General features: G+C 36.4%; 1 protein-coding gene across 1 annotated transcript in view; it reads left to right on the forward strand.

Moving 5' to 3' along the window:
* The window catches only part of Cfap54 (cilia and flagella associated 54), a 269955-nt gene that overhangs the window by 29478 nt on the left and 215045 nt on the right, over window positions 1-25432 (forward strand). The window contains 13 exon segments of the mRNA XM_013018973.1: window positions 2716-2829; window positions 2953-3054; window positions 5082-5276; window positions 8506-8512; window positions 9414-9592; window positions 9678-9843; window positions 11011-11099; window positions 12734-12868; window positions 14082-14232; window positions 15888-15964; window positions 17081-17323; window positions 24249-24377; window positions 24732-24858. Of these exon segments, the coding sequence (XP_012874427.1) occupies window positions 2716-2829; window positions 2953-3054; window positions 5082-5276; window positions 8506-8512; window positions 9414-9592; window positions 9678-9843; window positions 11011-11099; window positions 12734-12868; window positions 14082-14232; window positions 15888-15964; window positions 17081-17323; window positions 24249-24377; window positions 24732-24858 (1714 nt within the window).

Raw genomic sequence — 25432 nt, forward strand, 5'->3', positions numbered from 1 at the left:
TATAAGACTGAGTTTATGATACACATACAGCCTTAGAATTCCTTTAACTAATTAATTTATAGTATAGCAGTAGAAATTATATTTAAATATGCTAATGCAGAGTAATATATGTAAATTCACTGTATAAATTTATCATTCCTTTTAACCAAACCTTTATTGCTCAAAGAAGCATTCTGGTTATTTCTAGCTTTTCTGCATTTACAATAAAACTGTAAGAAATAGTCCTGGGTGGGGAAGGAAAATCTCTCCATAGATCAGGATGATTTCTTTAAAGTATCAGTAATAATAGATAAACCGGAATGTACACTTTCACAGTAGAAATTAGTGTTACAGAAAGGTAGTAATTTATTCACCTATGAGTAAACGTGAGATTGTCTATTTCCCATATCCTTGTCAACTTTAGCTGTCATTAAATGTTTTAATTTCATCACTATTGTGGTTAAATAAAATGCATCTTTATTAAAAAAAAAAAGATGTAGTACTAGCTTGGTTAATGAACGGGACTTTAGTGAAAACCAGAAATAGAAACCCTTTTCATTTGGGCCAACACATCTCTGTCCTGGGGGGCATGCATGATTTGGTGTAAGGGGCTGGCAAGTTGGCATTTGCCCTTCACTCAACCCTCTGGCTGCGAGTGTTATACAGGACACAGCCTCCACAGCTGTAAAAATACCTTCTCAGATCCTGCTCACAGCCATAAATAAATCACTTAGCCCATTAATCATGCCTTACATTTGGTTTTTCCTGACTGGACTAATTCTGAAGGATTAGATGGTAGAGGTCCACAGGCAGGAAAATAGTTGAATTCAACCTTCATGGAATCCTTTGTAGCCTGGGACATACTCTAAAAATGACTCACCATGTAAAGCTTTGGGACATTAGAGGTGGCACACTTTACTATAGCTGTTTAAGTTATAAGTGGAGGTGATTTTTTTTGGGGGGGGGTATGGTTGTGGGCCTGAACTCTGGGCCTAGGTGCTGTCCCTCAGCTCTTCAGCTCAAGGCTAGCGCACCACCACTTGAGCCACAGCGCCACTTCCAGCTTTTTTTCTTTTTGCTCATGTGGTGCTGAGGAATCGAACCCAGGGCCTCATGCATGCAAGGCAAGCGCTCTACCACTGAGCCACCTTCCCAGCCCAGGTGATTTCTATGTAGTTCTAGTCATTCAATTCTGATGGGGTTCTTCCTCATAAGAAAATTTGCTATTCATACGTGTTAATATTGTGGTGGTTTTGAAAACATTTTCATAAAAAAACATAAATATTTGAGTTCTTCATAGTGTCTCTTCTACTTAATTCATTTGTAACCACTTGTTTGCCACCCAGTATATTTACTTATAGATTTATAGACACATTCTAGCTCAACTGGTATAATTCTTTAAAAAGATAAGTCAAAGCCCAACAAAATAAGTGCTACAAAGAGTACTTTCAAAAGGGGAGGGTGGGGCCACGAGGAGAGAAGTAGAAGAATGAAGAGGGGAAGGGGGAACACTGCAGGCAAGACTTCATTGTATATACCACAGAGTTGAGAAATATAAGAGAAAGGGAGACTGATGTGGGGGTGAAGATGTTGAATTGTTGACACAGATCAAGATGCACTATAGACATAAAATGCTTTGTTAGCTGGCAAAAATTCAATACATAACCTAAAAATTAAGCAAAGTAAGAGAAGGGGTGGGTTGGGAGAGGTGAGTGAGAATGTTGAAAGGGGAGACACTGATCAAAAGGCACTATATTCATAAACTGCTTTGGTGAATGTCAACTTCTTTGTATACCTATTAAAAGATAACAAAATTATTCAAAGAAAATATAACTATTTCAAAGAAATGGCAAAACAAATTACACAATTTCTTTTTTATTGTGAAAATACTGTACAGAGGGGTTATAATTACATGAGCAAGATAATGAATACATTTCTTATCAAGCATTGTAGTCTCCTCCTTTGTTTCCCCTTCCCATCCCATCCTCCCTCCGCCACCCCACCCAACTCTCCTCCCCCCCCCACCAAAGTTGTAAAGTTTGTTTTCGACATAACGATTTGTACGTCTCATTGTTGCAATGGGTCCACCTGTATCCCTACTTAAACAATTTGTTTTTCCCTTCCCCTCCACAAATTATACCAACATAGCTCTTTTGAACTTCTGGTAATATCTGTAGAGAATTACTGTATAGCAATGATTGATTAAATGAATGAAATGATTAAATATGCAAGCTTTCCTTCCTCCCTCCCTTAGATATTTATTAGTTACTTCCTGTATGTTGAGTATTGGGAATTCAAAATTAAATAAAGCTTTTTAAGACCCTCATAGCATAGTGGTCACTGTATGAATAGTCGAATAAGTTATCCAGCATATTATGCTAGGAAGGTTAGAGTTTTAGAAGCTCATGTGAATATATATATATATATATATATATATATATATATATATATATAGTGTGTGTGTGTGTAAGTATGAGTATATATTTTTTTTGTGTGTGTGTGTATAAGCATTCATCAAGTTAGTCTTGACAGTTTAACTTTAGATTTATAGAGTTTAATGGTGCTTATAAGAAATGATAGCCTGGAGAACTATCATGTTAAAAGAAGTCAGCATCAGCTGGTGGTCTAATTTGCACATTAAATCAGCAAATGTCTAAGACAACAAAGCTTATTGCTTTATACATTTTTAATACTATATTCCAACTTATTATGAATAAACATTTTAATTGCACACAGGCATTCGCTCGGCGTGCTTTAGCTAAAATTGATGAGTTAAGACAGTTGGAATTGATGAGCTCTTCAATGTCTCAGGAAGATTCCAGAAGATATTATAGAGAGGCTACATTAAAGGTATAAAATTTTTATGAAGTTACTGAGATTGACTGCACCCCATCACTGATGAAATGCTTGATATTGGTAGCTGAGAAGTGCTGCCTGTTGTAACCTGGTTTGTATTTCTTCTCTTTGAGACAGATGGCAGTGATGATCTTCAAAAGAGGAGTATTTGAATCTCGAAGAAAAAACAAAGTTTTGTTTAGACCAAAGATAAGACTTAACCTAAAGGAAATACAAAGTGTAAGCCTAAAAAGTCTTCTCTACTTGTGACTCCTTTTGCAGTCTGTTTCTATTACTCAGTAGTGTCTTTTGAGCATAGCCATTAGTGATTAAACCCTGCTTCCACTTTTCTACACTAGTGGACAATCATAGAAGAAACTTTCCCCACTTAGGATATGGCCTCACTTCATCCCTTTCTTTAAGCCTTTCTATATCTTATACAAATGCAGTTTTGCCATGTTAAAGGGACATCATGTTAAGAAATGATAGGTTAACTAGAGAATCTGGAATGGCTCGAAGAAACAGGCCCCTGCCGATGAACAATTTTCTGAGTAGGTATGCACTGGCCTTGTCTATGCTTGTCTAATGCTAGTTTTGAGGTTGGAGAGAGGTAGAAGCACCCCTTCTCATCAGCTTTCAGGTTGCCCCATGAGAGAGTCTAGGAACTATGTTGTACTGAAGCAACAGACAACCACACACTTCAGGTGCCTTAAAAAAATTTATTTCTCTCTGGGGTCAGATGCTAGGGGAGTTATCAGGGAACTGTGCTCAAAGCTGCTCAGAGCCAGGCTGGGGAACAGTCTCAATCAGCAAATACTAGTCTTTCTGCTGAAGGAGAGAGTGAATTCTGGAGTGTCTCACAGGAGCCAGGGAGTGTCATAAGTCTCTTCTTACATGACCTCTCCCAACCACAGGCGTATTTGGAGAACTGTTAATGACTGTCTTAGAAAATGGAATGAGACAGATATCCCTATGGGGTGCTACCCGTTTCTCCTTGCCCTGCCCTCCCCATTTTGAGCTCAGTGTCCCTCAAGGCCCAGTTCTCTGTCTAACTTAAGCTGTCCCTGAATCCTTCATGGCCATCAGCTCTCTTTTTCCTGAGCTTCTATAAAGGGACTGAAAATGTAAATGAAGTGGGGAGATAGAGGAGAAGATTCTGATATAAGAGTTGCTGAGCTTTAGAACCCAGAGAAAAATTTTGAAATCATGTGGTTTAGTGCTTATCTCCTTCAGATAAGGAAAATAAAGGTTGAAATTACTGCCCCAAAGGCTTATGTTTTGAATACCTGGTCCTCAGCTTGTGACACTATTTTGAGAGGTTCTGGGAATTTGAGGATATGGAGCCAAGCTGAAGAAATTAGGCCACTAGTGGTATGTTGTTGGACATTATACACAGACAGTCGCTGGTCCCTTCCTTACCCTTCTTCCTGTCCACCATGAGGTGAGGGAGATTCTCTGCCATATACTTTTGCCACTATGTTCTGCTCAAACATCACCTCTGAAACAGTGGGTCATAATAAATCCCTCTTCCCTGAGCTGTTGTCAGTCATTCTGTCATACTGACAAGAAAGCTGACTAATACTACATAATAAACAAAATAACTATGTTTTGTGTTAAGTTTGAAGAAGGAAATCATGTTAGAGGGATTAAATGTTATATATAAAACCCTTAAGAGGTCTTTGGAACAGAGTAGGTTCTTAATAAATATTAGCTATCATAATTGATTATTTTTACTCTTTCATTCAACTATCACGTACTGAATATCTGTGTTGTCAAGTACAGTGGAATGTAGGAAAAGCTTGAGTCACAGTCCTGACTTTTACAGGAGTGAGCCACCAATGCCTAGCCAATTTAACTACTTTTAAATCTCTATTTTAACCAATCTTAGAAGAACGCTTATATCCAGAAAGAGAGATTAAAGGATCTCAACAGAAAAAGCTGAACATGTCATCCCCATCTATTTAGGTAATATAAATAGGAGAATTGTTGTCTAGACTAACCTGGGATTATAGAATACCCTATTTTGAAAAATGCCTAAAGCAGAAAGGGTTGAGAGCATGGTTCAAGTTGTAAAGTACCTTTCTAGCAAGTACAAAACCCTGAATTTACTCCCCAGTACTACTGAAAGAAAGAAATGAAAAAAAACCCTGAAAGCCCCATCTGATCGTTAATATAAGTACTATTTGTGTTAGCATTAGTTAACTATACCTTACTTTTCATGGTCTTATATTATCTTTGAAAAATGGACTGATTTTTTTGCACTCTAGAATTCGTGGCCACGTACTCTTACAGAACGGCTACTGGAAGAGTTGTTTGACAGCACTGCATCCCGGTTTCTGGCTGTCTTGGAAGCTCTTTCTGATTCAAATAGGCGAGTACTGCAAACTGGACCTTTTGCTACTGATGAAGTGGAGCTTCGAGATGTTGTTACAGAACTGTTTATAGCAGGAAAAGAACTCTTTGTAGGTAAATAAAACGATAAGATATTATTTTATAACAAAAAATTAACTTGTTAGTATATATAAAAAAATGTTGGATGGTTTAACACACACCTCTAACCCTCACTATTTGGGAGGCAGAGATTAGGAGGATTGTTGTCTAAGGCCAACCTGAGTGAAAAGTCAGTGAGACTCTCATATCAACCAACAAGCTGGGTAGAATGATTCATTTGTGTAATCTCAGCTACATGGGAGGCATATGTAGAAAGATTATAGTCTGAAGCTGTCCTACATAAAAAGTGTGAAATTCCACCTGAAAAATAAAACAAAATAGCACTCTCAACCCCATATCCAGTTTATGTATTAACCTTGCTAATGGCAATTGATAATTTAAACTGTTTATTTGTAGATTTTTTTGTATTTTATGGGTATATAATAATCTGTGGGTAATGACAATTATACTTCTTTCAAATTCTTACCCTTTTAAATTTCCTTTTTCCTGTTATTTCTTGCCTGTTTTCTGTTACTTATTGTGCTAGATGGGATCTCTAATAAACACATGGGAAGGATGATGACAGCATTTATCTTTGTCTCATTTTTTAAATCTCAAACAGAAAACTTTCAACATTTTATCATTAGTATGTTTGCTAAAGCAGTTTTTATAGATATATTTTTCAGGTGAAGAAAGTATCTTTGATCTTTGATTTCCAAGATGGTTTTGTTTGTTAGCTTGTGTAATTATTCAGGTTTTTTTGTGCTGGTCCTGGGGCTTGATCTCAGGGCCTTGGAGCTGTCCCTGAGCTTTTTTGCTCAAGGCTAACTCTCTACCACTTGAGCCATAGTTGAGCCAAAAATGGAGTTAAGATGCTTGAGGATTTTCCTGCCCAGGCTGGCTTTGAACCTTGGTTTTTAATTCTGCCTAGTTGTTGAATTTTGGATTTATTTCATTGATCAAATCATTTCTCTTTTATTTCTATGAATGTGGTGAGAGACTTTGAATGTTGATCTATTTTCAGCTACCCTTTGCTTTTGGAATAAAACTTCTGAGGCAGAGGCTAGCTATTTGAAATAATACTCGTGTTTAGTACTTCTGCTGCCTTGCTCTGGACCTTGTTTGGGAGAAAGGCTGCCAAGAGACACTTGTGTCTCAGTTCTCCTTCCCTGTCTTCCATTTTTCTGTTGAATTTGTGGCTATTCTTTGAAGATGCTGTGCATTTAGTATCTTTCCCTCATAAGCTTATCTTCTATTGCCTTGTGATAGCCAATTTGGCTGAGAAGTCTACTTGGAAGGAGAAGTGAAAAGCTAGACCATACATTATATAGCTTTAGTCAAGTTCTGTGGTGTGTATATTTGTGTGTGTGTGTGTGTGTGTGTGTGTCCAAAGGCAGGGAGCTGGGCCAGTTTGTGTTCATTTCCCCACACAGAAGTTCCTTGAATTCTTTCACTCACTGGGCCAGTTTGGGTTCATTTCTCCACACAGAAGTTCCTTGAATTCTTTCACTCAAAACCCAAAACCTACACTCATCTATCTTTGTTCTTTCCAACACCTGTTATTAAAATGGAAGGGATTTTTCTTTTGTGCCTTCTCCCTTCTCCTTGATCTTTCCAAGCTTCGTTTCTCCAAGCAGTTCTTTTACTCCATGTCATTTTTCACCTTCCTCTCTCTATGTCTATATGTACAACCAGATTTTGATTTTCAAAGTTCTCAATCTTTTCTTCTATTGTATATCAGAAAGCCTAATGTATCTACCATGCTACTGAGAATACAAAGAGCAATTCTCTTTATTGCTCAGTCACTTCAGTTATCTTTTTGTACTCTCTGTATTTGTGTGATTCTATGACTTCTTTCTCAACACTCTTTTGAGCCTTTTCTCCCTCCATACCCACCCTGTTCTCTCTGTTTGTGGTACTGGGGTTTGAAATCAGGTCTTGGGCTTCCTAGGCAGGTGCTCTGTACTGAGCTATGCTTTCTAGACCTTTACTGTAGTCATTACTTTTTTTTTTTTTACAATTGTTTAAACTTTATTTTCATATGCTTATAAGATTTAGAGTACAATACATCAAATGAGACAATTGGAAATTAACAATGTATACACAGGAAGAGTATAAAGAATACATATAGGATACATTATTTGTTGTGAGGATGCAAAAGAACAGTGTTTTTGGCTTTAAAATTCTGATTCCAATGTCTATTATAACATTCAAGTAAAACGTTTCCAGTTATTTTAAAAATAGCTATATTAAAATGTAATTCGAAGACAACCTGCATCGACCACGATCTTCAAAGTAGTGCTGTTCAATTCTTCTACAGAAAGCAAGGAGGTTACTATAGTTTTTCACCTTCTCAGAAAGTTCATCATTGGTCAGTCGAGTGGTGAGAATGGTGTACAGATGGCCAAATACCAGGGCATCAAGTTCAGTAGGCTGCTTGTTGAAGAAATATGGTTGTGTTCCCAGTCTTTGAGAAAGAGCTTGACAGCACTGGTCTACATCTTCTAAGACTTGGTCCAGGGTCTTGTTGCCCCATCCAATAGCTTTCATCTTATGTTTGACTTCCCACTGTTTCTGGTGGTCAAAATATGATTCAGAGGCCCTGGGTAAGGAGACCCATACCTAGAATGAGTAATCTCCTCTACTGTAGCTTTATCACACCACTGAAGATACAACTCTGCAGTCAAAAGTATATTGTTGACTAATTCCATATAAGCTTTCATTGCTACTTTTTGGACATCATCCAATCCATCACTAAGACAATGACCTAGATGGACACATATATTCTGCATTTGCCCTACAAACCACTTTTATAGGCAAATTACACATCTGCAAAAAGGTCTGCACAGCAAGAGAAACTGCATTGTCAGAAAGCAAAATTTGTTCCCCTTTCAGTTGCTGATATAATGTAGCATTTTCTGGCCAAGGTTCTGTAGCTGCCATCTGCGAAACTAAGGCTTCCGCCACCAGAGACATGTGGGCCCGGGAGTCCCGCGCCTGCGCAACCTCTACGGCTCCGGCTCCTCCGGGCAGAGCACAAGTCTGGCCAGCACAAGTCTGGCCGGGCTGCGGCTCAGACTCGCCTAAACCACTTGGGCAGCAGCCGCAGTTTGGCCCCCCAGGTTACCGCCAGGTCCTCACCGCCGTAGTGACAGCCGCGCGCCGCCGCGCTTCCATCCGCCCCCTGTAGTCATTTATTTTTTATTTTTTTTTATTTTTTGTGAACATACTGTACAGACGGGTTACAATTACATGGGCAAGATAATGAGTACATTTCTTATCAAGCATTGCAGCCTCCTCCTTTGTTTACCCTTCACATTATTTTTGAGATAGGATTTTCCTTGATTACTTCCTGGGTATGCCTGGGTCATGATAGGCCATTTTAGGCTTCTTGTAGTAGTTGGGATGACAGGCACAGCTACCAAACCCAACTTCTTCCGTTAAAGTTGAATTATCATGGACTTTTCTGCCCCAATTAGTTTGGAGCCATGATCATTATGATCTTATCTAGGATGACACACTACCGCGCCCAGTTATTGATGGAAAAGGAATCTCATGGTTTTTTTTTTTTTTTGCTCAGGCTGATCTTGACCCACAATTTTTTCTGTTTCAGCCTCCCAAGTAGCATGTACCCTCTTTTTCAGAACTTTGCTGCTGGAGTTCATAATAGAGAGGAAAATAGACTCTTAAATGTTGGTGTTCTCAGGATGTTTATGGCTGATCGTACCATTTGCTATTGATATACATAATGATGACTCTAAAAGCTATGTCCTTATTTTAGATCTCTTCCCTGAGTTCCCAGTGTACATGTAGCCACCTCATTTGGGAAGTAATGGTAACAACTATGAGCAGTTAACAACAAATAACTGTTGGTAATTACATGTTGAGTGTCCATGTTTATTCTGGTAGCTATTCTTGACTAGATTTTCACCCTCCCTCAAATCTCTGTTGGGCCCTTCCTACTTGCTCCCACAGTATCCTGTATTTGTCCACTTATATTTCTGGTTTGGTCATGTATCTGGTCTCAGTGAAGAAAGGGAACATGCTCACCAATTTGCTCTTGTTGCCTTAGAGTCTGGTAGTGTCTGATATTTATATTTTGTATTTATATTTTGTATTTATATTTCTTTGCATGGATGATTTTCATATCTCTCTCCTTTTTTTCATAGCAAATATTGGTACAAGTGGAAAGCTTGAGTTTCCCAGAATATCACTGCTGGAGTGCATGGTAGAGAAGAAAAATGTGATTTCTCTGGATGCTGCTCTGAAATTTATAAAATTAGCTTTTACTTATGAAGAATGGAGTTTATTTGAATCTTCAGCTGTACAACTTCTTCTTTCTCTGGAGGTAACAGGCAACACCATTCATGATTTTTTTGTTTTGTTAAAATGGTACTGAGTTGCTAATTAACTTGGGGGATATCTTCTCTCAGAAGGAGAATGATCCAGAGTCAAAGAAAGCAGAGAAAGACTTAATTCTTCTGATTGCAATAGAACCACTAATCAATGTCAAGAGAAACAAAGGGTTGATTTTGCCTTTGGAAAATGATAAAGAAGGACATCCCATTCATACGTATTTTAAAAAGTTTACTAATAGTGGTAAGTATTTACTGTTTGAAGTATTTTGTTTTAATTCATAAAATGCGCTTATTCTAGTGAGAAGGAACAGGAGGTAAAAGGCCTAAAGGCAAGAATGTATTTGGTGACTGAAGGCAAGGTGAGGGGAGAGGAATGGCTGGTGTGTATTGGTAGAGGTAGTGGAGCTGGGGAATGTATTAGGTGACAAGCATGGAAACATCTGGGAGCCAAGTAATGGGGTTTCTGTACCTTGTAAAGATTATGCATTTTATTCTGTTGACAGTTTAGAGTAGAGTAATAAGGTTATACTAAGCAGTTGTCTTGTTGAGGTAACTGTAAAGCCTAGGGGCTGTATGTGCAAAGGCAAGAGGCATCAGTTCACTTTAGTAATGGGCTGTTGGGTTGCCTACCTTCTCTTTTTAGATGCAGTATTTTTCCTTCCAGAATTTAAAGAATTCAAAAGATACTGTGTATGTAATTAGAAATCTGGTCTACTTTTTAGACTAGTGAAAATTATTTAATTCTTTTTTTATTGTGAAAATACCATACAGAGGGGTTACAATTACATGGGCAAGGTAATGAGTACATTTCTTATCAAGCATTGTTGCCTCCTCCTTTGTTTCTCCTTCCCATCCCTTCCCATCGTGCCCCCTGCCAAAAGTTGTAAAGTTCGTTTTTCAACATAACATCTTGTATATCTCTTATTGCAATGGGTCTACCTGTATTCCTATTTAAAAAAAATTGTTTTTTCCCTTCCCCTCCCCAAATTATACCAACATCAAATTCTGTGTTTTAATGTTTCACATGTTATTATACAGTTGCTCAATTGCAGATAACAATTTGTATCAAGTAATGGTATGCATTTTTTCTCTTTGATTTCTGAATAAGTAATTTTATTACTTTTTTTCATTGCCACATTTTATATGTACTTTAAAATTATAATGCTCTTCAGTTTCTCTTTGAATATTGTTGGCATACATGTCATGGATTAATTAAAACAGACTTTTAATTAGAGTAGAGCTACTTAGATTAGTTTTTATACAGAAATATTTAAGTTATCTTGTTTATGTGGTATTTTCCCAGTTATCATTTATGCCTGTTTTATAGAATTTCTGTGTTTTCTGTTTCTTTTATATCTGGCATTTCCTAATGGATTTCCCCCATATTCTTCTGCTTTTTAAAATGCAGAAACTTACCTGGGAAATAGTGGCTCTTTAGAAGACATTTTTCAGTCTGCAGCAATCTTGCATTTCTGTGTCTGTGACTCTTCTTCAAAGGTGAGTTAGTGAACTTTGAGTAACATATTAGTGTGGAAGGAAGTTATCACTCAGCTAAAGACAGATTTAAGATATTACAGAATTTGTACTTGGGCTGATATTTTATGTTTCTTTTTATTATTGTCATCACTTGGGTGTCAATCCATTGCTCTTTTGGGGCAGGTGGTGGGCTAGTTGTACTTCTAATGATGAAGGGCTTTACAGCCTATGACCACAGACCCTGGTTAATACTGGATATTGCTTTGCACATGATGATTGGCTAGTATTTAGAAATGACCTGTACATAGATGTGAGTGCTTTAGGCAAAACTAGTAGAGTACAGTTTTTTTGTTTTTATGCATTCTTTTTATGGTGATACTGAGGATGGAACCTGCAGCCTTGAGTCCATGCAGAGGCAAGTACTCTGACATTGATCTATGCTGTCTGGTTTTAAAACTGTATTACAGGGGTTCATGGGACTTTTCTGATCTTCCTCAGAAGTCCAGCTTTGAGCAGGGCACCCTAGTCTGTTCCGTGAAGTTTTATATGTTACACTGGAGTTCTGGTGGAATTTCATTTGAAAATTTGGTTTTATTGTTATGTGAAAAGCTTGGAATCCACAATTATAGAGTATATTATGTTGACATTTGTCCATGGAAGTGAGATACAGTGAAGGGGAATAAAAATTTGTCTCTTCTACATTTTTTCATTTCTTCCTTGTTTATTAGAATACATGTGGCAGGTATTTAAGTTTTGAGAGAAAAATATTTAACAGCAATGTAATTAGCATAGTGGGAAAATTAATAAAAATAACAAGGCTGAAAAGACTAAGGATCTTTCATCTATAAGTTTTAAAAAATATTATATGTATCTTAGTTTAGCTCAGTAAACATTTCTTGAAGTCTGATCTGGGTTATGTTCCCAAACGTGGTACTAAAGTATGACATGCATATCAAATGAAGTCTTAGAGCTGTGTGAAGGAACTCAAAATTTTGGTATATGTTAAGTGTAATTCTTACCTTTGTATAACTCAGTTCTTTTCAAATGACCCAAATAATTTTGTCTGGAAAGGGGAAACACTTATTGGGGATCATCTGTTGGTACAGGGAGTGAAGTTCGGTTCAGTTTATGCCTGTCTTCCTTGCTGAGGTACCTTCTCAGATCTCTACTCTCTTAAGTTACTAGTATTTCTCCTTCCCACTCCCAATTCTTTATTACTTTAATACAAGAACTTTAAAAGAGAACAATATGAGTAAATCTGAGAGTCTGATTGACTTATGGGTTTACACATGTGTCTAAAAATACTTGGAACTTTTCTTTCTTTTTTTGAATTTTTTTTTTTAGACAGGAGTAGCACATGTATAGAGTATTGTCTGAGAGTAAGGACTTGAACTAGGCCATTAGATTTGAATGTGTTGGATGTGCAACTTTCTAGTTATTTTGTCCATGGAACAATCATATCATCTCCTTGTGTTTCATGTTACTCATATGTAAATGGAAGATATAGTACTGTTAAGTGCCTTGTTGGGTTTATGTGAGGGATGATAAATAAATTGGCACATATAATTAACAATAAAGCCCAGAGTGTTGCCTGACATACAATGTCATATATATATGTATCTTCTTATTAGTTACTTACTTAATTTCATTTTCAGAGTGTTCAGCCTGATAAAGAAATCGTTGTGGACATGTTAATGCTCCTGTGGCAGAAATGCAAAGTAGGAATTCAGAAGATCAATGTGTCCAAATATGACTATGTAAAATACATTCAGAAAATCAGCACTAACAAAGTAATACTTTTTTATTTCCCTCCTTCCCTCCCTCCCTCCCTCTCTCCCTCTCTCCTTCCTTCTTTCCTTTGTTGTTAATTCAAATTGTGATACAAATTTCCAAGCTAGATTTCTTCTGTTTAATCTACTTGAGTAAAACTTACCATTGCAGATATAGATGTTAAGAAGATAGTCTTTGTAGTGCTGAGCAAGCTTTTATTTCAAGGTGTGTTTCTGTACCCCAGCACCAATTTGGTTGTAGGGAGTGGAAGAATATTTCAATTTTAAAGCAGGGAATAAGTATGTGGCTAAGGTCATATGAACTTGGATAAATTTGTCAGGAGGATTAAAAATATAGAAGCCAAATAAGTAAGTTAATTTTTAAGGAATTTAGTTTTTACTTTATAATAATATATTTACATTTAATTTCATGGGAAAGGGAAAGCATACTAGCTCAATATCTGATATTATAACACAAAAACACATGAGATATTATTTTAGTAATGTTTCAGCTCCAATGATTCTGAGCTTTCTAAAATTAGCTATACTAGTTTGCATATGTCTGAACTTTCAACCTATATTTAGCCAACTTATGATTTTTTTTATCATTTTAGATCTACTAAGAGTAGTTGGTTGGCTTCACATGCTAAGCTTTACAGATATACATATTGATGTCAATTTATAAGCGTATAGATTGGAGCCTGAAACCTATACTTAATTCCTCATGAATTCAGAGGACTTTGATAGTGACTAAATACAATTGCCTTAAAGGGAAGATAAGAACTTTGAGAAGGCAGATAATTTTTGGTGATATAGAAAGATAGTAGATAATAAACTTTCTATTTATAGCTATTCAGAGGATAAACAAACAGATCTTGTTTATGAATGTACATAAATGAGTTTGTTGAATGGCATATATATATATATATATATATATATATATATATATATTTGTTGTTGGTTGTGGGGTTTGAACTCTGGGCTTGGGCACCGTCCCTGAGCTCTTCAGCTCTAGGTGAGTGCTCTGTCAGTTGAGCCACAGCGCCACTTCCAAAATGGCATATTTTTAGGATCACTTTGTATTACTAATCATTAAGGTGTATTAATAAGAAGTCTATGTAATACTTCAAGAATGGAAGATGGTGAAGTCAAGGAAGAACTGCTTTGAAAAAAATCTGACTCAGTACAATGTAATACATTTTAAACTTTCTTTCCATGTGTTTTCTCTTTTTAGTGGGTTTATCTTCTGTGGCAGATAAGTGAAGTGATTCATTCCTGTAAAGTGGAAGGGATTGATATTGTGGTGATGGCAGAGGTCACATTACGATTATGTGAAATATTAGAATGTTTTGGAATCCCCAAAAGGAAATTTAAAAAATCTCCAGGTAAAATATTAGATGAAAAATAAGATTACTAATGTATATCTGCATAAATAGAAATAGGTAAACATAAATTAGAATATAAGAAAACTTCCAATCATGAAAACTAAGCTTTTTAACAAGGGAAGAGATGACACTGTTCAAAAATATATGTATTCATTACCTAAGTAACTGTTACCCCTCTGTCCATCAACAAAAATTAAAATTCAAAAAAAGAAATCTAAGCCTTTCAATATCATGATTCACTGATGATTTTTTTTCAGAACTAGAGGACACAGTGTTAAACAGGTACATTTTAAGAAGGTTATGCACTCTGTGGTTCAATGGCAGACAGAACTTTACTTTCTCCTCATTCATGTTCCTCTTCTTCATTCCTAATTACCACTGACTTCTGTTTTTCCCTCACCATTCTTTTTTCCCTCCTTTTATTTTTATTTTTTTAAATCTTTTGATCTCTTCCATTTTTCAGGTCTATGACTGCTTCATGAAGAAAGAACTTAACCATTGATTCTTGCTGGACACTTGGATCAATGTTCTTTCACATTTAATCTCCATTTTTCCTCACCTAATTTTCTGCTAACCTAGTCCCTCATAGTTGTCAAATCATCATTCAGCTTATTTTCCCTTTTTAGAACATAGCTCCTAGTTAAGAATAGCTTCTACACTGTTCTATACTCTATGGACTCCTTCCCAGGATCTAGGCAGGTTCTCTACTCAAGATCTTTGCCCTGTATTTATTATTATTTTTACTATCTTCTTAGTTTGTAGATTAAAACAAAATATTTTCCAGTTTTTCTCCAGTTAGGATAACTTTTCTAGATTACTCATTACTGGAAACAAAAAGTTATTCAGTTTTTTTCTGTTTCATGTACTAGTTACTTTTGAAAACGATTGTTTTATACTGTTAAATTATAGCTGGAGTAAGTACGATTTAAGCCAGTGATTCTTTGTTAAATGTTTATTATATACAGAGGTGATCTATTTATAAATTTGGAAACTTCTGTATTGATGTCAAAAGGGGATGTTTTTATTTTAACATTTAAATTTCTCTGAGGATGTTATGCTTAGTAATGTGTATTGACACATAAAACATAAGTCCCAAATCATTATTTTATGTTTATTTATGTTAGTCTAAAATATATTTATTTTATTATTTGTTAAATAATACATTGTTTAGTTTGAATTATTAAACATTTTAAAATAGAGAATTTAGCATTGCTATATAAATATTTATAATTTATATTCTTCTAATTTAGGTTAAACTTCTCTTATATTTACCTAAATTCATTAGGCTTCTTTGCTATTTTTTTTCTGGATGTTTCAAAATAGACTTTCTAGAATATATTGGAAGACTAATCTCTACAATGATATCACTTTGTTGATAAACAAAATTTTTTAGGCTGCTTAACAAAAAAAATTACATAAAAGAAACAATTTGGTATTTGGTCAAATTCTAGTGTTAAATCATTTCTGGCATTTAAGAATTAAAAAGGCAATCAACTTAGTATAACGTTTTAAATGATTTTGATATATATTTTCTTTTCCTCTGTTTCTCTGCTTTTCTTTGCTTCTTCCTCTCCTATTTTCTTTTTCTTCTCTTCCAACTTTTCTCCTTTTTTCCCTTCCTCTCTTCTTCCATCCCATTCTCCTTTGTTTTCCAGGTACATCTACAAAAAGAGGAAATGAGGAACTTTCTGGAACCCCAAAAGGGATCCCAGAAGGTATTTCAATACTAAAGGTAAACTAACATGTTACAGAATTAAAAATAATTAAAATAATTATTGAAAAAAATAAAAAATAATTAAAAACATAAATTTATGAGTTGCTAGTGGTTCACACCTGTAATCCTATCTGCTCAGGAGGTTGAGATCTGAAGATCATGGTTCAAAGCTAGCTTGTGAAGGAAAGTCCGTGAGATTCTTATCTCCAGTTCAAAAGCTAGAAGTGGAGGCAGGGCTCAAGTTGTAGAGTGAGGAAAAAAAAAACCCAAACAACTAAGGGAAAGCACCCAGGCCCTGAGTTCAAGCCTCAGTATTGGAACAAAAAGTAAACAAGAACAACAAAAAAGCTCCATGAATTTTTATTTTTAAATAACAACATTTCAAATATCAAATATATAATAGCTCATTATAAAAATAATTGTGAATATTTAAAGTTTAAGAACCTATGGTTTCTGAGCTGTTTTCCTACCTTTTGCCTTTATGCTAGAAAAAAATTAAAAGTAGATAAAAATGGCATAAAAGGATTTACAGTTACATTATCACTAGTATTTTGAATATATTGCGATTAATGGATTTATAGAGGGAACAGTGTTTTATTCAGTCTATGCCTCTGGCAGACCGAATGAGTGCTTATCTATTATGGTTTGAATGTGGAATGGTCCTCACAGTCTCATGTGTTGATTAGTTGGTACCAGCTGATGGCACAGTTTTGGAGTGTTCTGAGACTTTTAGGAGGTCTGACTGGAGGAAGAAGGTCACTCGGGGAGAATCCTTGGGACTATATCTCCTTCTTTCTCCTTGTCTTTCTCCTGTCCACCATGATGGAAGCTTTTCTGCCTTACACTTCCTCCCTCATCATGATGTTCCGGCCAAACAGATGAGGCCAAGTAACCATGGAATGAACCCTTTAAGCTGGGAGCTCAAATAAATCTTTCATTCTCTAAGTTGTTTTCTCAAGTGTTTGGCCACAGCAATGCAAACGTAACTAATACAGTCACTGATTAAAATGTACTCTGAGCTTGCCCATTTTTGAGAGGGCGGCCTTCATTGCCTCCACAGTGTGGATTCTGTTGCTGAACCTGCAGGACAATGTCCAGTTTCAGAAGGAGCAGGTTCACTGACGCATTACCAAGCGGAAAAAGCAAGACAATCTTACTCCTGGAGTGATCTTTGTGGGCCACTTACCTAAAGCAATTTATGAAAATCAGATCCAGACTTATTTCTCCCAGTTTGGCACTATTACAAGATTTAATCTGTCCAGAAGTAAAAGGACTGGAAATAGCAGAGGCGACGCATTTGTGGAATTTGAATCTGAGGAGGTAGCCAAGAGAGTTGCTGACACCATGGACAACTACCTTTTGGGTGGGAGAATGCTAGTGTGTCGTTTTATGCCAGGAGAAAAAATACAAGAAGAACTTTTTAAAGAATGGAATATTGCATTACGTTAGCCCACATACCCAGCAGTAAAGCCCTATAATCAGTGCAGGAATTTTACACAAAAGATGCAGATGGAAGTGCGATTTAAAAGGAAAGAAACCTTATTCAGGAAGAAATTAGCAGCAAATGGAATTGATTATAGTTTTCTGTCATTGATTATATCTAAGAGAAAGGGTTCAAGTGTGCCTAAGGAGAAGACAAAGTTGCTTCAGAAAGCACCCCTGAGAAGCCTGTGGATAGCAAGGGCCCCACCCCAGTTTGTACACCAACATTTTTTGAGAAACGAAAATCAGAAGTGGCTGAACTGAGTGATAAAAATGATGAAATCGTTTTTAAACAACCTGTATCCAGTGTGAATGAGGAAATAAAAGAGACTCCAACTCCTGCACAGTCAGGGAAAAAAAGATGAAGACGAATCAAAAACAATCTATGATTCTGAATGCATTATGCAGAGCATGTCGTCTTATAAGGGCTGACTGTTTTATATGATGTACAGTGAAATGCAACTCTCAATGCAAGTTTGGGAGAAAAAAAGATAACTGTTCATGACAGTTTTTTAAAAAAGTAATTTGACTACTCTGCACTATAGAATTAGAGGGGTGCATCTTAACCTGCAGGAGGGGGGCTCACCCCGTCTGCCCAGCTCTCTTGTTTCTGACCACGTATCTCCCTTAGTTAGCATAGAAGTATCACTGGACCACCAAGGTGATCCCTGGCCATTGTAATGGACTGTGTATCTCAAATTTCTCACTGAACTACATCCCCAGCTCCCACTCGAGCCACAGCGCCACTTCCGGCTTTTTTTTTCTGCTTATGTGGTGCTGAGGAATCAAACCCAGGGCCTCATGTATGCAAGGCAAGCACTCTATCACTGAGCCACCTTTTCAGCCCTCTCAAACTTCTCATACCAGGTAACTAAAAGAAATTAAATCACATGAAGAATGAGCAGACAGTTCAAGGGTTAATACAAGTTTAGAAATGAAGTATTTTCACCAAGAATGTTAAATTAGTTTCTGGTGGGCTGCAGGTATCTGAGATTACCATTGTGAATCATCTATAGAATTTGAGATTCAATAAGCAGTGAATAGTTTTTCTATAAATTACTTCTGTACAAGTAGGGCCTCGAAGCTTTGAAGAATAATGCCAAGTATCTTCCTCACTTGTTGAGGTATGTTTATATTTGCTCATTGGGATTCATTAAAATTTTACTATTTGTACTGCAAAAAAAAGTACTTTGAACAGTTATGGTACATTAGATGGACTCAGCCTTAGTTCACCACTGACCCTCACTTATTAAATTGTTTAAGAAGTAATGATAAGAAGATGTCTGAACATGTTCAGTTTAGACATATTTTTCCACAAATATTTTTCATCTGTGATCTACTAAATCCATGGATGTGGAGCTCAGGATACAGAGGGACAGCCTTGAAGAAAATACTTACATCTTTCACTCCTGGTTGCATTTCATTGCCTGTCCTCCACCTAGGACTAATTACTTTCCAATATATAATTTATGATGTTGATGATAAATTCCAGGTATCTTGATATTTTTATTACATATGTGTATGTTTCCAAGCAATACAGAATATTGTTTTGCCATTTTTCTATGTATATAAATATTTTCATACTTTTTCCTTTTAGTATACTATACTTCTCAGTATAGTATATTTTCACTTTCAGTGAGATCCAACCCAGTTGATTTAGGTAAACATATTCTTCATTTTTGCTACATGCAACTTAAAAGTCACCCAGGAACAGTTAGATCAGGGATTTGAATTCAGGTGTTTTATCTTCAAGGCCCATGCTTTTAGCCACTATACTAATTATAAAAAACTGTAGGGTATTTATATAAAAGATACTTTCAAACTAATGTTAGTTATACAGAGGAAGATTTTATTACGTTCCAATCAGCCTCACCCCCCTCTTTCTCTCCCTTCCCTCTTCCCAAAACTATTTCAGTTGGTTTCCTTGCTCAGTTTTAATAGTTGTAAACAAGCTTAAATATATTTTAAATACATATCTGAATAACTTTTTTTTTTTGTTGGTCGTGGGGCTTGCACTCTAGGTTTGGGTGTTGTCCCTGCACTCTTCAGCTCCAGGCCAGTTCTCTACTGCTTGAGCCACAGCACCACTTCCAGTGTTCTAGTGGTTTATTACAGATAAGAGTCTCACGGGCTTTCCTGCCTGGGCTGGCTTTGAACCATGATCCTCAGATCTCAGCCTCCTGAGTAGCTAGGATTACAGGCGTGAGCCACCAGTGCCTGGCCTGAATAACTTTTATTGGTCTTTTATAATATGCTACTTACCCCATTATCTTTATTTGTGACAGTCTCTTGAAATATAAGACTAAAGGGCAATTTTTCTTTTCATCCAAGTCCTGGGGATTGAACTAAGGGCTAGATACTATTCCTGGGCTCTTTCGCTCAAGGCTAGCACTCTATAACTTGAGCCACAGCTCCACTTCCAGCTTTTTAGTTAATTGTAGGTAAGTGTCTCATGGACTTTCTTGCTTGGGCTGGCTTTGAACCATGATCCTCAGATCACAGACTCCTGAGTAGCTAGGATTTATTGGTGTAAGCCACCAGCACCCACCTCAATTGATAATTATTTTGAAGAATTATTTCACCCAGACTTCTGCCATACTTGGTATCAATGAAGTCCTAAGAAACACTAGATATTAATCAAATGACTTTATGAATGTGTTGCAGTACTAGAGGAGGAATCTATTCTAAATTTACTTACTCGGGTTAATGTTCATCTTCTAATTGTGTTCTCAATGATACAAAGTTGAGTTCTTTATGTGGTATTATCTCCTCTGAAGAGAGTTAGTTTTGAGAAATCTCAAATTGGGAGCAGAGATTAACTGCATAAGAGATGGTTGTCTGACCATTTTGTTTTTTTTTTTTTCTAAGAGCTTCTCAAATTATACAGCTTGCCATTTCTCACTCTAGACATCCAATTTTAATTTCAAGTATGAGCTTCTTTTTTCTTTCTTTTTTTTTTTTTCAGCCAGTCCTGGGGCTTGAACTCTGGACCTGGGCACTGTCTCTGAGCTTCTTTTGCTCAGGGCTAGTACTCTACCATTTAACCCACAGCACCACTTCTGGATTTTTCTGTGTATGTGGTACTGAGGAATCAAACCCAGGCCTTCATGCATGCTAGGCAAGCACTCTACCACTAAACCACATTCCCAGCCCAAGTATGAGCTTCTTAAATGTTCTTCAGGTAGATTCCTAAGCACACTGAAGTTTGAGACTCACTGGTTTAGTGGGCTAGCTTGTATTCTCTGAGGTATCATATAGCAAGAATAGGATTCCTAGTGCAATTTCTCAAGTGTTAGGTTTGGCTTGAAATGGAATTTTTCTTTTTGGCAGTACTGGGATTGAATTTAGGGTCTTGCACTTGTCTCCAACCCCAACCCCTTTTTGAATTGGTTATTTTTAAATTACAGTCTGCCATTATTTGCTTGGGCCAATCTGGGATGTAGTCCTCCTATTTTGTTTCCCCTTGTCCCTGGGGATGGTAAGCTGCTGTACCATTGTGTTCAGACATTGATGGAGATGGAGTCTCTTTCTTATTGCCCAGGCTAGCCTCCTAGTATCCCCTTATTTCTGCCTTTGAGATAGTAATTTTCTGGCAGTTAAAGCCACTAAATGAAAACAGTTGCTTAGAATGTATAAAATTTGCTACAACAAAGAAACTAAAGACCATTTAGAAGACATTGCTGTTATTTAAATCAGAAAAAGACATCTCCTCCAGACAATTTACAGCAGAAATTGTCAGAATGAAAATAAAGTCTGTGACGGCAACCATGTGAATGTTAAGCCCTAAAGTTCAGAGCCTGCTCAACTGACCTGGGGTACTTACCTTGTTTAAGTGAAATATTGGTAATATTTTAGAAAATAGCACCTGGCATCTAGTAGCTTCTTTGTGTTATGTGTTTTACACAGAGCTCTGCATTTCAAGAGTTTTCTAACCTACCTGGAGAAGGGAAAAGTAGGAAAATGACTGACAGTTTACTATTACAGGGAGGGTCCAAATCTGTATGCTCACCTACCAGAGTCTATATATGGAATAAATTATGTATCTTGCCTATATACAAGCTATTTGAAAAATATATGAAGTACTACTAGGATTACATTACGTAAAACTACTCAAAATGTTGCTAAATGTATAGTATCTGTTTCTTCAATAGATGGTTTATTAATGAATGGTCTACTAATGAGTGTCTAGCCTATAATGCTATGGCAATTAAAAAAGCAGTCTATGTAAAGCATTTATCCCCTTGTGAGAGCATATTTTAATAAAATGTTAGCAGTGATGAAGATGAAGATGGTAATGGGATGACCATGGTGATGATCACAATAAGGATGGAATGTGAATGTGTGAGGAGGCTTTGACATTTTTTGATGTTTAAATAGTATTTGGCCAAATAACTACCTAGATGCATTCAAATCCAGGTAGAAAAAAACCTGGAACTGCTGGAAAAAAACTGAATAAAGAATCCTTAAGTGGAGCTCTCAAGAAAGTAAGGTAAATGCCTGGGTCCAAAATAGAAAGGCGAGCTGAAAACCTGAGTGGCAAGTTTACAAGTGAGTGCTGTAGTAGGTAGCTGGGCATGAGAAGCTTAGATTTTTAACAGGCTTCCAGGAATAAAGCTTGAGCACATGAAAGATGAAGTTGGCACTGACATTACATCCTATGATCAACTAGAACAAAGTCTGTCTATGTTGAGAATTATCTCAGCCTTGGTCTTCAGAAGAGGAGTGGGTGGGAGAAAGTCTCTTTCCCTAATGAGTTATAACCTTGAGCCTGCCCATAAATAGGTTTCTATTTGAACTCATGCTGCTTGAGTTACTTGGGAACATCTCCGAGCCTGTAATTCTTTAGTGGAAAATGATTTGATAAGATTAAACAACTTTATTTATTTATTTACTTATTTATTTACCATTCCTAGGACTTGAACTCTGGGTGAGGACACTGTTCCTGAGCTTTTTTGCTCAAAACTAGGACTTTACCAGTTGAGCCACAGCTCCATTTCCAGGTTTTGATGGTTAATTGGAGATGAGTCTCATGGATTTTTCTCTTTTTTGCCCCAGCTAACTTGGGATCTTGATTCTCATACCTCAGCCCTCCTGTGTAGCTAGAATTGCAGATGTTAGCCACCAGCATCTGGCATGACCATCCTTTGAAAAATGACTCCTGAACATTCAGAATAGAAGGCTTACTTATCTAGTAAAGTGTATCATCCAAAGACCCTCAATTAATGTTATGCCTAAAGATTAAAAGTAGTCCATCTAGTCTGTAACCATGTAAGAATATGTCATTCTTCTTTCCATCATTTTCTATAAATCTTAGATGATTTAAAAAAACCAGAAAAAAGATATAAAACAATAAAGTAAGTAATAACTTCATTTTTATTCACAGATATGTATAATGCCTGACAGCATATTTAGTAATAGTGTCTTAAGTGTCTATATGCAGATGAGTAAATAAACTGTGACATCTTTTCAGAATAGCCTCTGTTAATGTTACATGAATCTGAGATGAATGAATTATGGTAGGATTTGGACTAGAGTCAGCTTGGCATCACTACAACCCATCTCTGGGTCACCTTTGAATGATAGGGGCAATCTGGAACTGTATTTGCAGCATTTCATTTCCCTATGGCTCCAAGTGGCTAGTATTTCCAAGAAGGGGGATTCATAGGGATTCTATTGCAGAATATGAGAGTTTTCATTCTGGAGTGGCAGATGAGAGGTAAGAATTTACCAGTCACATTGTGTGAGCTCTTGTAGTTGAACAGCTACCATGTAGTAGGTGTTTGAGGTTGTCGACTGCCTCCTAGATTCAATTGTCATTGGCAGCTTTCTTCAGGTTTGCTTCTTCATGTCTTCTAATAGTGATGGATACTTCTTATTCTGTTCACTGACTCTTTTTCTGTTTGTAAAAATCTAGAATCCTTCTGTGCTCATAATCCTGACTTACCCCAGTCTGAATGCATTTTAGCAACATATAATTGAGTGAAAAAGTAGATTTTTAAAATTATGATGTAGATGTAGACCACTGGGTTTGTTGGACCCTAGATCTTTTTGTTTTGTTCTAGTGATCAAATATAGGGCCTAACACCTGGAAAGCAGGCACTCTACCACTGAGTTTCAGCTCAAGCCTTTGATTTTTTTGAGATAGACTAATCTCAAAATCATTCTGCATGACAGGCAGGCCTTGTAATCCTTCTGCTTCAGCCTCCCAGTTGCTGAATTATAGGCATGTGCCACCACACACAGATAAAATCTACACTTCTAGTTCTGAGATTTTGTACAACTACTCAATAGTTGTAAATATTTAAAAATCACTTGGGATTTAAATAAAATAACTTTTAAAAATTAAGTATGCAAAATGATGAATTATATAAGCTGTATATTTAAAAATTCTTTTTGAGACAAGGCCTTGTTCTGTAGGTCAGGCTGGTCTGGTTCTCTCTGTGTAGTTTAGGCTGGTTTCAAACTCCTGATTGTCCTGTCTCCACCTCCCTATTACTGGGAATGTAAGTTTGTATTATTACCATACTAGATATAATCAGAACTTTGAAAACAATAAATTGAAATTATATACATGTTTGTGAAAAGTTTAATTTATACTTGGAAAATGATGAAATATATTATTTTCATCTTTATTGATAGCACTCAATGTTTAGTCAAAGAGAAACACATTTATTAAGATGTCCTACACTGTTAACGTTGGGTAAATTACTTAAGTTTCTGCTACTTAGTTTTGAACTGCTGTTAAGAAGAGTTTGGAAATGTTGTATATGATTTTCCCTAAGTTTTCTTTTATTCCTTTATGTTTATGAAACTATTTTAGAAAACACCAGTGGAACAGTTGTCTTATGCTTATGAACTTCTTGATAAAACAATTAATGGAATGAATTTACATTTCATGTTAACTACTTTGCCAAATGGATCATCAGTAATTGACCATTGCTATGTCAAGGTGAGAATGGGAAAATCTTGTATCAGGTTGAAGTTCTACTTGTGTAGTAAGAGGGATGACTTGCAAATGGATAAGGAAAGCATGATTTTGTAGCAGTTTTCCTCTTATAGGGCAGAAATATATTTTCCTAGCAGTATCTCAAGAATAGTGTCTTTGAATTTGTCACTGAAGAGGTCATTAATGAATTCTGAGTGTACTTATTGGTGTATGAGCCAATAACAAAGGGTTCAGAAGGGAGCAGAATTTAATGGAACTGAATAAGATACAACTTGATGTGATGATAGGATTTAGTTATTTTCAGTGTGTTTTGATGCTTTTTCTTTTCATTTTTACTTTAACTCTTCCTGACAAAAGTGCTCCCATGATACAGATGGAGACACTTACAAACCAATCTCAGAAAATAGTTTCATGATGGATTTGCATCTGGAACTCATTCAAGCTCAGCACCGAATAGCCATTGCACTTCTTGACCAATTGCACGGTAACAGTCCTTAAAGCAAAGAACTATACTGTTTAAAAATAGATTCAATTTAATTTGTAGTTGTATTCTAGTTGACTGAGTGTTCTTCAGATAAATTTGATTATTTTGTTTTCTTTTTTCTTCTCTGGTTAGTACCAATAGACGTCTCCCTCCCTCTCTCTTTCTTTCATACCTTCCTTCCGTCCTCTCTCTTTCTTTCTTTCTTTCTTTCTTTCTTTCTTTCTTTCTTTCTTTCTTTCTTTCTTTCTTTCTTTCTTTCTTTCTTTCTTTCTTTCTTTCTTTCCCTTCCTTCCTTCCTTCCTTCCTTCCAATTTTCTTTCCTTCCCTCTCTTTCTTTCTTCTTTATTGGCAATACTGGGGTTTGGATATGGAGCCTCATGCTTGCTAGGCAGGTGCTCTATCAGTGTGTGTGTGTATGTGTGTGTGTGTGTGTTTACCAGTCATGGGGCTTGAACTATCCCTGAGCACTTTTGCTCAAGGCTAGCACTCTACCACTTGAGTCATAGCTCTACTTCTAGCTTTTTGGTGGTTAATTACAGATAAGAGTCTCATGGACTTTCCTGCCTAGGCTGGC

This window comes from Dipodomys ordii, unplaced genomic scaffold (genome assembly GCF_000151885.1).
Source record: "Dipodomys ordii isolate 6190 unplaced genomic scaffold, Dord_2.0 Scaffold3, whole genome shotgun sequence".
Classification (NCBI taxonomy): Eukaryota; Metazoa; Chordata; class Mammalia; order Rodentia; family Heteromyidae; genus Dipodomys; species Dipodomys ordii.